Source organism: Melanerpes formicivorus, unplaced genomic scaffold (assembly GCF_026170545.1).
Source record: "Melanerpes formicivorus ecotype bairdi unplaced genomic scaffold, bMelFor1.0.p_v2 SCAF_16, whole genome shotgun sequence".
NCBI classification, from domain to species: Eukaryota; Metazoa; Chordata; class Aves; order Piciformes; family Picidae; genus Melanerpes; species Melanerpes formicivorus.
Window position 1 is genome coordinate 1550203 of NW_027142368.1, and position 12904 is coordinate 1563106.

Here is a 12904-nt window from a genome sequence, read left to right on the forward strand (position 1 = left end):
CTGCCAAACCCCCTTAGTTTATTTGATTGTGGGTGATAGTAGCAGGCTTTACAGGAAATTGCTGCACCGCTGCTATGAAAGATGACTCTGGACAAAATGCTGATGTATCAGAACTGTAGAATAGCTCAGACTGGAAAGGACCTTAGAGATCATCTACTCCAACCCCCCTGCCATGGGCAGGGATACCTCTCAATCACAGTTGCTTGCTCAAGGCCTCATCCAACCTGGCTTTGAACACCCCTAGGGAGGAGGAATCCACAGCCTCCCTGGGCAGCCTGTTCTGGAGTCTCAACACTCTCATACTGAAGAACTTCTTCCTAACAGCCAGTCTAAACCTGCTCTCCCTCAGCTTCAAACCACTCCTCCTTGTCCTACTGCTAGACATCCTTACAAAAAGCATCTCTTCAGATTTCCTGGAGGCACCCTTCAGGGATTGAAAGGCAGCTATAAGGTACTCCCAGAGCCTTCTCCAGGCTGAGAGAAACATGGAAGGCTGTACATCAACACAAAGCTAGAAAACCTTGAAGCATTACTCTCTTCCTCTGTGCAAGGGATTTAGCAACTCCAGTTCCAACAGATTTTTTGGTGTGTGTGGCCACAGCTCAAAAACATTAATTGTACTAATTAATTGCACATTGGCCACAACAACCCCAGGCAGTGCTACAGGCTGGGGTCAGAGTGGCTGGAGAGCAGCCAGGCAGAGAGGGACCTGGGGGGACTGGTCGATGGCAGGCTGAACATGAGCCTGCAGTGTGCCCAGGCAGCCAAGAGGGCCAATGGCATCCTGGCCTGCATCAGGAACAGTGTGGCCAGAAGGAGCAGGGAGGTCTGGAGAAGAGGAGACTCAGGGGTGACCTTATCACTCTCTACAACTACCTGAAGGGAGGTTGTAGACAGGCAGATGTTGGTCTCTTCTCCCAGGCAGCCAGTACCAGAACAAGAGGACACAGTCTCAGGCTGCGCCAGGGGACGGTCAGGTTGGATATTAGGAAGAAGTTCTATACAGAAAGAGTGATTGCCCATTGGAATGGGCTGCCCAAGGAGGTGGTGGAGTCACCATCATTGGAGGTGTTCAGGAGGAGACTTGATGGGGTGCTTGGTGCCATGGGTTAGCTGTTTGGGTGGGTTGGATTGGTTGATGAGTTCGACACGATGATCTTGAAGGTCTCTTCCAACCTGGTTTGGTTTATTCTAAATATTCTAAATTACAATGCCTTCATTGTGCATACCTGTACCACTGTAATGCTGAGCCTGCCTACGGTACCCATTGTGCCTCCATACTGGAGCTGCTGAGCTGCTTGGGCATCCAGCTGGATTTGCTGCTGCTGCTGCGTTGGGGTAATGCGGAGAAAGTCTTGAGGAAGCTCACCAACATACACCTGCAAAAGAGAACACACACCTGCAAACTTCTGTCATCCACATGCACAATGAGCAAGGAGAAGCATTAGAAAACATTCAGGAGAATTTAATTCAGTTTGAGAGCATGGGCAAAGCATAAATCAACCAACTCATGTGAAGAGCCTTCTCATGCCCTTTCAAAACCACCCATTGCCAACATAAGGCATTGCCCCCACAGCAAACTCCTGGCCAAGCTGTCAGCCTATGGCTTGGATGGGAGCACACTGTGAAGGGTTAGGAACAAGCTGGAGGCTGAGCCCAGAGAGTGGTGGGGAATGGTGCCACAGCCAGCTGGCAGCCAGGCACCAGTGGTGTGCCCCAGGGATCAGTGCTGGGCCCTGTGCTCTTTAACATCTTTATTGATGATCTGGATGAGGGCATTGAGTCCATCAGCAGTAAATTTGCTGACGACACCAAGCTGGGGGCAGGAGTTGATCTGCTGGAGGGTAGAGAGGCTCTGCAGAGGGACCTTGCCAGGCTGGACAGATGGGCAGAGGCCAAGGGCAGGAGATTGAACACATCCAAGTGCCAGGTGCTGCACATTGGCCACAGCAACCCCAGGCAGTGCTACAGGCTGGGGTCAGAGTGGCTGAGAGCAGCCAGGCAGAGAGGGACCTGGGGGTGCTGGTTGATGATAGGCTGAACATGAGCCAGCAGTGTGCCCAGGCAGCCAGGAGGGCCAATGGCATCCTAGCCTGCATCAGGAACAGTGTGGCCAGCAAGAGCAGGGAGGTCATTCCGCCCCTGCACACTGCACTGGTTAGGCCACACCTCGAGTACTGTGTCCAGTTCTGGGCCCCTCAGTTTAGGAAGGAGGCTGACTTGCTGGAAGGTGTCCAGAGAAGGGCAACAAAGTTGGTGAGGGGCTTGGAGCACAGCCCTGTGAGGAGAGGCTGAGGGAGCTGGGGCTGCTTAGACTGGAAAAGAGGAGACTCAGGGGTGACCTTCTTGCTCTCTACAACTACTTGAAGGGGGATTGTAGACAGGCAGAGGTTGGTCTCTTCTCCCAGGCACCCAGCACCAGAACAAGAGGACACAGTCTCAGGCTGCACCAGGGGAGGTTCAGGCTGGAGGTTAGGAGGAAGTTTTACACAGAGAGAGTGATTGCCCATTGGAATGGGCTGCTTGAGGATGTGGTGGAGTCACCATCACTGGAGGTGTTCAGGAGGAGACTTGATGGGGTGCTTGGTGCCATGGGTTAGTTGGTTGGGTGGTGTTGGATGATAGGTTGGACACGATGATCTTGAAGGTCTCTTCCAACCTGGTTTATTCTATTCTATTCTATAAGCCTCTGCAAAGAGCTGGATAAGCAAAGCCAAGGCTGTTCTAACTAAGTATTAAGTAGGCCCTACAAAAATTAAAGCTACCAAAGCTACCACAGATGGCATCTAATGGACACCCAGCTCCTTCACTTTTTCATCACTCCCACTAGAGCAAATCATCCCTGTGACACAGCACCCTGCCTTCATCTGAAAGGGTCACTTTCACAGTCACCTTCAAGACACATCAGACAGACAATGCTTCCTGTGAACCAAATCCTTCCACCTAACTCAATCCTTCAACATTCAAATGCCCTAATGCTTCTCTAAGGTGAGACACAGCCAGCCTGTAACTAACCCTGGGGACAATTCATGGACAAAATTCCACCATGCTCCAAACAAAGGAGGAATTCAGAATCTGATATATCCCAAGGAAGAACTGTAATGAAAAACCCAAAGCAGTAACATATTAAAGGAAGCTGAAATGTGACAATATGACTCAGCAGTCACCCTGCACATTCTGCTGGCTTTGTAACAGAAAGTTTCTACCTCTTCCTTGTCAATCAACAGTGAGCTGTGTCTAGGTTTTAAATGCTCAGTGAACGTTATCAGCAACACATGGAGAGCCATCATCACATTAAAATAACAAGCACACCATAAGAATAAACTTTACAAGGCAAATAAAGTGGCACAGAATGTTTATCACTGAGCTGTCCTCGTTTCTCGTCTGCAGAGCCAGTTACACATTTACCATGGAAGTGCTCAGCCCATCAAGACTAAGGTGCAGTTTCTTGTGTTGCAATCCCAGGCAAGGTTACTCAACTGTGTATCTGGCAGACAGATGCCTACAGAACATAGCTGGAGAAGCTAACAAGCCTCTAGGACATAGCTTCTGAAGATGAGACAGCACTTGCATGTCAAGATTGCATCTTGGAGACAGAAACTGCAGCTCCTGCCAAATCACATTCTGTGTGACTATTGCTACCCCAGAGCCTCAGGATCCTGGCAGCAGGAGGTGCTACCTGCCAGAAAGGAAGCCTATCCAAAAAGCTAGGGAGGAAGTACTGGATGCCTCCTGCTAGGCTGCTGGGAGGGAGAAGAAGGAATTAGTTTTGTTTATAAGTATCTTAAAAAAATATTAATATCTTAAGCAGCTTAAGTTCTGAAAAACAAGGGGGGAAATGGGGGCAGAGAGGGAGAAGATTAAGCTCAAATATAATGCTAACATTAAAAGAAAGCTTATTTAAGTTTAAGCCTTCTCACAGAAGGGTTTGGCTTGGGAGGGACCATCTAGTTCCAACCCCCTGCCAGGGATGGGGACCCCTCCTACTACATCGCACCAGAACAAGAGGACACAGTCAAGCTGCACCAGGGGAGGTTTAGATTGGATGTTAGGAAGAAGTTCTTCATAGAAAGAGCTACTGGCCACTGGAATGGGCTGCCCAGAGAGGTGGTGGAGTCACCATCACTGGAGGTGTTTAGGAAGAGGCTTGATGGGGTGCTTGGTGCCATGGTTTAGTTGATTAGATGGTGTTGGGTGGTAAGTCGGACTTGATGATCTGAAAGGTCTCTTCCAACCTGGTTAACTCTATTCTATTCTACGTGAGGTTGATCAAGTCCCTGACCAACCTGGCTCTGAAAACTCTCAGGCTTGGAGCCTCCACAGCTTCTCTGGGCAGCCTGTTCCAATGCCCAACAGCCTCATTAGAACACTTGTTATTAAAAAAGGAGTTAGGTTAAAAATAAAACATAATCCACTCAAATGGCACCAGAATGAGCAAGGCATTTACAACACAGCAGCTCCTCCACCTCCAGAAGCTTCAGAAATGCCTATTATGAACAACTCTGAAAACAGACATCATAAAGGTCTCTTGTAGTGACAAGTGGTGGCTGCAGCTCTGAAATTACACTGCCACATGGGCATGCTCCCTATGCTAGCTTCTCAGAAAACAGGACAACCTATTTCCTCTCAACCATCCTAATATGGACTTTGGAGAGCTTTATTCATGCACATGAGAAGTCTAATAACATCTCTAAGTGTTATTCAAGTCATCTAAATACTTCTTAAAATATATAAACAACTCTCTGGTCTGAGGCCCAAAAGGGACAAACAAAATCTGTAAGGCAGTTTCATCTAAGCTGGTTTTACATCATTCAGTTACCTCATACAAAGCTACAGGACTTGAACATCTCTCCTATGGAGACAGACTGAGAGCCCTGGGGCTGTTTAGTCTGGAGAAGAGAAGGCTGAGAGGGGATCTGATCAACATCTATAAATATCTGAAAGGTGGGTGTCAGGATGAAGGTGCCAGGCACTTTGGCATGGTGATAGGACATGCCCTGTGATAGGAGAAGGAACAACATGTACAAGCTGGAACACAGGAGATTCCACCTCAACATGAGGAGACACTTCTTAGGTGTGAGGGTGCCAGAGCCCTGGAGCAGGCTGCCCAGAGTGGTTGTGGAGTCTCCTTCTCTGGAGAGTTTCAAAGCCTGCCTGGATGCCTTCCTGTGTCACTTGCCCTAAGTGATGCTGCTTTGGCAAGGGGGTTGGACTCAATGTTCTCCCCTACCACCCTGTGATTCTGTGATCCTCATCCTGGAAGTGCAGAGCAGACATACACAAACACTGAAAACAGCTGCTTTCACTAAATTCCCAAAAGACCCAAGCAGAAAAACCTCTCCAAAAGGAAAAGTGGGGAACAGGAGATGAGCCTGCAGTGTGCCCAGGCAGCCAGGAGGGCCAAGGGCATCCTGGCCTGCATCAGGAACAGTGTGGCCAGCAGGAGCAGGGAGGTCATTCTGCCCCTGTACACTGCACTGGTTAGGCCACACCTTGAGTCCTGTGTCCAGTTCTGGGCCCCTCAGTTTAGGAAGGAGGTTGAGCTGCTGGAAGGTATCCAGAGAAGGGCAACAAAGTTGGGGAGGGGCTTGGAACACAGCCCTGTGAGGAGAGGCTGAGGGAGCTGGGGCTGCTTAGCCTGGAGAACAGGAGGCTCAGGGGAGACCTTATTGCCCTCTCCAACTACCTGAAGGGAAGTTGTAGACAGGTGGATGTTGGTCCATTGGAATGGGCTGCCCGGGGAGGTGGTGGAGTCACCATCATTGGAGGTGTTCAGGAGGAGACTTGATGGGGTGCTTGGTGCCATGGGTTAGTTGTTTAGGTGGGTTGGATGCAATGATCTTGAAGGTCTCTTCCAACCTGCTTTTTTATTATTATTATTTGCTTAAATGTTCAGCTCTGCCTGAGATCTGGAAAGCAAGTCCTGGTGATACAGTCAGTGAAGTATCTAGGAGAGATTCTTACTGAGGAAAACACATCACTTAGTAAGGTCTTATGCTAATGATAAGTTGATTCCCTATCAAATCACTAGTCTACAGTCTTTTTATCTGTAAAGAAAACCTAATTCAGGTCTTCCTCCAAGCATTAAAAGGCAGGCACATAATTGCCACCTCCAAACCCAAACCAAAAAGTTACATAACCTCAGCTCAACCAGGTTTTGTTTTTTAAAGCAAGCAGAACAAGTGACAAGCTTGTATCACTGGTCCCACTCAACACCCACAGTACAACAAACGCACATCCCTGTACTACAACAACATTTAAGGAAGAATGTGGAATTCCAAGAGACTCTGCCATTAGCTGTGCAATAAAAGATTCATTCCATCTAGCATCTGAATTCTATCAGAAGTATCTTTTCAAGCAGGACATCAGTAAGCCTGTGCTAGGGTAGAACTACCGTTCAGGAGACAACTTTTTAGCAGGCATTCATCTGAAGAAAAAACCCCAAAGCCTGCCTTGTAATTGTTTCCTAATAAACTTGACTGCATAGCAAAAATATGAATTATCTAGAAACAGAAGGGAGGGCAAGGGAAGGGCCACACCTTGACTCCTATGTCCAGCTCTGGGCCCCTCAGTTTAGGAAAGATGTTGAGATGCTGGAAGGTGTCCAGAGAAGGGCAACAAAGCTGGGGAGGGGTTTGGAGCACAGCCCTGTGAGGAGAGGCTGAGGGAGCTGGGGTTGCTTAGCCTGGAGAAGAGGAGGCTCAGGGGATACCTTCTTGCTCTCTACAACTCCCTGAAGGGAGATTGTAGCCAGGTGGGGGTTGGTCTCTTCTCCCAGGCAACCACCACCAGAACAAGAGGACACAGTCTCAAGCTGTGCCAGGGGAGGTTTAGGCTGGAGGTTAGGAAGAAATTCTACACAGAGAGTAATTACCCATTGGAATGTGCTGCCCAGGGATGTGGTTGAGTCACCACCACTGAAGTGTTTAGGAAGGGACTGGATGGGGTGCTTGGTGCCATGGTTTAGTTGATCAGATGGTGTTGGGTGACAGGTTGGACTCGATGATCTCAAAGGTCTTCTCCAACCTTGTTAATTCTGTTCTCTTCTAAAGCAGAACCAAAGGCAACCACAAATGCCCTGACTTAGGGAACCATCATGCATGATACATTCAGGGGGCCGTAGCTAATGTTTCCACACTGGCCATCATCAAGCAATCCTGATAGAATCACAGAAGGGTCTGCACTGGAGAGGACCTCCATAGGTCTAGGGTTCAAAGAAGTTCCAGGTAAAAAAACAAGAAAAAAAGCTTTCAACACCTAGCTACTTAAAACCAAAACTTTCTACATTCTCTTTTAAATGATTTCAATGTTCTTAAGAAGGAATCAATGAGAGAGAATTTTGACCTATGTTTTGCACTCTACAGAAGAAATTGATCTGATGCATCCCGAGGTCCTGAAAGAGCTGGCTGATATTTTTTCATGGCTACTCCCTATCATCTTTGAAAAGGTCATGGAGATTAGAAGTCCTCCACAATTGGAGAAAGACAAATCTCCTAACCAGCTTTCAAAAGGGCAAGAAGGATGACCTGAGGACCCACAGGTAGGTCAGCTTTACTTTGCTTGCTAAGAAAGTCATAGCATAAGTCCCTCTGGAAGCCATTTCTAGACATACAAAGAAAAAGAAAACAGGGACTGGGATTCATCAGCCTTTACCAAGCCTAACCAGCCCAACTGCCTTCTACTGCAAAATCATTAGAATCTGTGAATAAAGAGAGAGCAGCAAGTACCAAAGCCTGGTAATTACAAGCCGAATGGGTGAGCCACTGGCTGGGTCACAGAGTTCCGAAGTTGAAGTTCAGTGGTTGCCATCACTGAAGGTTGGCTCGAATCAACACTCCCAGTACAGACCTCTGAGAAATAACTCATTTCCTATTTTCTCTGTCAGTAACCAGAGATGAATACAGAGTGTACACTCAGCAGGTTTCAGGATGACTCCAAATCTAGGGGGAAGTGATTGGTATACTTGAGGACAGAGCGCCAGAAGAACTTACTGGCAGGAATCTAACACAATTCAACAGCAAGGGCTAAGTCCTGTACTTTGGACAGGAAAACCCCTGGCATTGGTACAGCCTGGAAAACAACTGACAGGGCTGCAGCTCTACAGAGAAAAACCATGTGGGGCCTGGTAGAGAGCAAACTAAAGATGAAGGAGCAGGGCACCCTCTCAACAATGAGGCCTAAGAGCACACTACACTGGAGCAACAAAAGCCCTGCCAGCAGGCTGAGGAAAGCAATTGTTTCCCTTTGCTGGGCACTCATTAGACCACATCTGGAACACTGCAACCCCTTTGGGGCCCAGCACTGCATGAAACATTATGAACTTGAGCGAGCTCAGCAGAGATCCACCACACTGCTAATGAATTCACAGTAGGATTAGCATTAAGGAGAAAGAGAATTGCCACCAGCTCCAGGCACAGACTGCCATTATTTTTTTCTACTCTACCACCAGACATACCAACACTGATCTATCTTTCCTCCAAGTCTTGCTTAAAAGAAGATGCCACCAGGTGCAGCAGAAAATAAGCCATTTAGTGCCTCAGGGTACTTCTCTTAGAGAGCCAGAACTTCAAAGCATTGCCAATGCTGCCTTCATCACTTGCTGTGAAAGGAAGATGCTCCAGAGGTCAGATCACAGGGCTTAGAAACTAACACACTTTTTCCTCAGAAACACTCAAGGACATCTTCCTTCCCCAAGCTCTTAAATGGCTTCTGAAATCCAAATGGATTCCCACAATGTGTCTTTAGGGAACTGCCACCTTCACAGATAAAGGTTTTAACACTACCCATATCCACATTCTAATACAAACAAAATACTTAATTTGCCCAGGGAAGCTGGTAGTGTTCAAAGTGAGCAAGCTGGTCCAGTAGGAACTGTCCCTGACCATGGCAGGGGGGTGGGAACTAAATAACCTCTAAGGTCTCTTCCAACCCAAACCATTCTGTGGTTCTGTGATAATATTCAACGATACTGAGAATTATCAACATGTTTTTTTTGGTGATGAGACTTGGTATTCACAGTTGCTGCTGTGACAGCAGGACATGTATAACTTTGGACAGTAAATCTGGAATTGCTTCTTGGATTCAGAAATCCAAGGTTTAAGACTCTCAAAGCAAACCTGCAAGTAACATCAAAGGCAACAAAACTTATGTAGTTAAATAACAGTAATTAGGACAAGAGAAGTAAGCATAAATACAGCCTTGCCCATCAGAAGACCCCAAATCATAAAGAGCAGAAATCTAAGTTGTCCTAGCTTGGTACTTGATCTAGTTTTGGAGGAACTCACATATTTGCCAGCATGGTGAATGAATTCAGCATGGAGATTAATTTTGCTAGCTAGGGAATCACAACTCTAAGTTTCTGGTGTCTAAGACTTAACTTGAAGCCTGATCAAACTGCTTATTAACACCTCTCACTTGGAAAAGACAACAATTAGCAGCCCTTCTATATTCAGCTGTAGCTTAGATCTCAAAAGCTGGTTTGCTCTCAAAAGATTACAAAGTGTGACAACACACTGATTCCAGAACACCCTGAAAAGAGCCAGAGACATCTATATTCCAACAGAATATTCACCACTAACAGGATGAATTCCAGTCATGTTTCATTTTAAAGAAGCAGAAATTTTCATTACTCACCAAAGCAGCACTGTCACAAGCCAGAAAGCACAGGCATAAACCCGAGACTGGCAACAGTAAAAGGCCATACTTTATCTTCTTACCCACGTGAAACAACCTCAAATATTTTCCTGCCTGTTCAAACAGCAAGAGGCAGAACTGTTCTCTGCAGTGCTACAAGAGAAATGTTTCCCAATCCTGCAGCACCATTTAGTGGCTATCGATTTGCAATGCAGCTTTATATATAGAAACAAGCAGAATTCTGTCTTCCCCTCTTGAATTAAGCAAGGCTGGAGAGCAAGTATCACCCTGACACCCCCACCCGTGAATGGCAGCTTAATATTGCACAATTTAGTCATTCATTTGAAAACATTCACATCTCTGAAGTGGTTCAGACAAGGAAGAACAGCATGCACCCAATGCTAGGAACACATCAGGTAAAAAAAAACCCAAACAACCAAACCAACAAAAACCCAACCCTGAAAACTAAAGCTGGACAAGATCATCATCACCTCTTCATTTTCAGGCTTACATCAGTTTTAATTAACAAAAGATTGCCATGAGAGATATACAGGAGTACCTGGGTGATTCTAAAACAAGGTATCTAGAGTAACAACATTCTTAAGTGTTGAGATGTATTCTTTTAAAGCATTTAAGGACTAGGCAGTTAGGATATTCAAGCACCTCCAAGAAAGTTCTCAATAAAACCTCATCTCAAGCCAGGAAGAGGATGTCACCAGGTTAAGAAGGTATTGAAAGTACTCAGTAACAGCAAGGTGTTTAGAATCACAGGCAAGTAGAACATCCCTCAGAAAGCCAGGCCACTCCATCCCAACATAAATCAGGTCTGCAGTCAGGCCTATTTCAGCTTTAGCCAAAACAGTTTCGTACTAAGTCCCTCTGTTCCTAGTCCTGCTTTAGCCAAAACACTCAGTTTCTTACCAAGTCCCTCTGTTGCTACTCCTGCTTTAGCCAAAACACTCAGTTTCTTACCAAGTCCCTCTGTTCCTGCTCCTGCTTTAGCCAGAACACTCAGTTTCTTACCAAGTCCCTCTGTTCCTAGTCCTGCTTTAGCCAAAACACTCGGTTTCTTACCAAGTCCCTCTGTTCCTACTCCTGCTTTAGCCAAAACACTCAGCTTCTTACCAAGTCCCTCTGTTCCTACTCCTGCTTTAGCCAAAACACTCAGTTTCTTACCAAGTCCCTCTGTTGCCAGTCCTGCTTTAGCCAAAACACTCAGTTTCTTACCAAGTCCCTCTGTTGCCAGTCCTGCTTTAGCCAAAACACTCAGTTTCTTACCAAGTCCCTCTGTTGCCAGTCCTGCTTTAGCCAAAACACTCAGTTTCTTACCAAGTCCCTCTGTTGCCAGTCCTGCTTTAGCCAAAACACTCAGTTTCTTACCAATTCCCTCTGTTCCTACTCCTGCATCCATTCCCTTCAGTCTCCACAGCCTTCTCCAAGCACGAAGGATAACCAGAAGTGAAGTTAGTTTTAAACACGCTCTGACTGGTTTTACTTTCAGCTATTTATGTAATTGTGAGCCTTTCTGAGTAAAACATCTTAAACACTGAAAGAATTCCACTTGGCTCTAATCACACCATTAACTCTCAAACACCAAGCCTTAGGGGAGAGCAACTAATTCAGCACAGATTCAACTCTAACAGCAGTTGCTGTCTTCTGACACTATCAAGAGACAGTTTTGCTCACTTTTGAACGTTAATTAACAGTTAAATTTTTACTCCAACAACAGAACCATCACCACAATCTGTTGTAAAAGGATTCTACTCTGGAAGACCAGACAGATAAAGCATTTTAAGGGATGAAATTGATGATCACATGATGTAGCTGTCATGACATAACCACAGAGAGCGATGCATTTTTCAAGATGGGCAGTTCAATAATTCACTCTGTTTGGGTGGGTTGGATTGGTTGATGGGTTGGACACGATGATCTTGAAGGTCTCTTCCAACCTGGTTTGGTTTATTCTAATAAAGGTTTATTCTAAAGGCTTTCACCACGGCTGCACACGTAAAAGGAACCATTTCTAGGAAGTAAAATACAGTCTAAATACTGATTAAGACAACCTCATTTCGCCCGCAGAGCAACGTCACACTGGCAGTTACTTACTACCAGATTCTCCCATATAGGATCAGCACATCGATCGAGAGCTGATTTTACACTGCAGTGATGCCCCCCACACCGAAGAACATCCCGGCGTGTGGCAAGATTATTCCAGGGCACAACCTGGCAGCGACGCGTTTCCAATAAACTATCCACACTAACCCCCAGAAGATTATTCAATTGGCTTTGGCAGAGCTGGGCTCCTTCCCCCGAGCGCACACGCCTACGGAGTGCCACTCAGTGCGTCCTCAAGCGCGCTGCAGCTTCCAGATGTCAGGTGGCAGCCTCGGAGACAGCGACCTGAGCCTGCCCTGCCCAGCCCAGCCGTAAGAACAGAATGTTCTACCCTGCTTCCATGCGAAAGAAGTTAGCTTGGATGTAGTTGAAGCCATTCGCTCGCCTGGAAGGCCCTTAGACAAAGAATGGGCAGCAGAGTCTCCTCGAGCCCCGCACGGCACAGCGGGAGCAGAAGCAGACTTCCTTCCCTCACCCCTTCCCCCGTATCCGGGCGGTCTGGAGAAGCAGAGATGTCTCTTCTCTCCCTCCTCCCCGCGACTGCATGGGAGACAAGAAGGGGAAGCCACCCTCGTCGGAGCCGGGCCGCAGGGGGAGAGAGAAGCAGACAGAGGCCCCGCAGGGTCCAGCCAAGTCTCACCACCAAGGCGAGGCGGCAGCTGGAATTAACAGGAGCGCACCCCGCAGCACTCACCGGGCCGCGCTGCGTGGTGACGGTGGTCGCCATGGCGCCTGCCCCGGGCCCAGACGCTTCCTTCCGCCCCGCCAGGCCGGGCCGCTGCCGCCGCCTCTCCCGTTACTGCCCAAGGGCCGCCGCTCGCCGTCACTCAGCGCCGGCCGCGCGGCTCAGCTGACCCCGGCCCCACCCCCAGCGGCGCGTGGTTGTCCCGCCCCTTCTGGCGGCTTCCAGAGCCTGCCGTGCGCATGCGGAGTGGGCGAGGGTCGGGGGACGGCTCTTTCCCCGCACTCCGCATGCGCGGGTTGGCCCGCTGGGTGGGGCGGGAGCGTGGGCGCGCAGCCGGCGCTCCGCATGCGCTCTATGGCCGCCGCAATGGAGCGCGGCGCTGCGGGTAGGCGCCGCCGTCGCTAGGGGGCGCCGTGGCGCTGGGGAGGAGCCGGCGCCAACGCGAGGCCCAGGGCCGACATGTTGGGGCCG

The 12904-nt window shown here is 48.1% G+C and overlaps 1 protein-coding gene across 2 annotated transcripts in view; it reads right to left on the minus strand.

Moving 5' to 3' along the window:
• Positions 1–12637, minus strand: part of TOLLIP (toll interacting protein) — a 41612-nt gene extending 28975 nt beyond the window's left edge. The window contains exons 1-2 of one of the 2 annotated variants that reach the window (XM_068147786.1): positions 12443–12637; positions 1230–1379 (exon numbers count right to left, since the gene is read on the minus strand). In XM_068147786.1, coding sequence (XP_068003887.1) covers positions 1230–1379; positions 12443–12475 — 183 coding nt within the window. In that variant the 5' untranslated portion in view covers positions 12476–12637. The remainder of the gene's footprint in view (positions 1–1229; positions 1380–12442) is intronic. The other variant, XM_068147785.1, reaches the window with a different exon arrangement.
• Between the last annotated feature and the right edge of the window lie 267 nt (positions 12638–12904).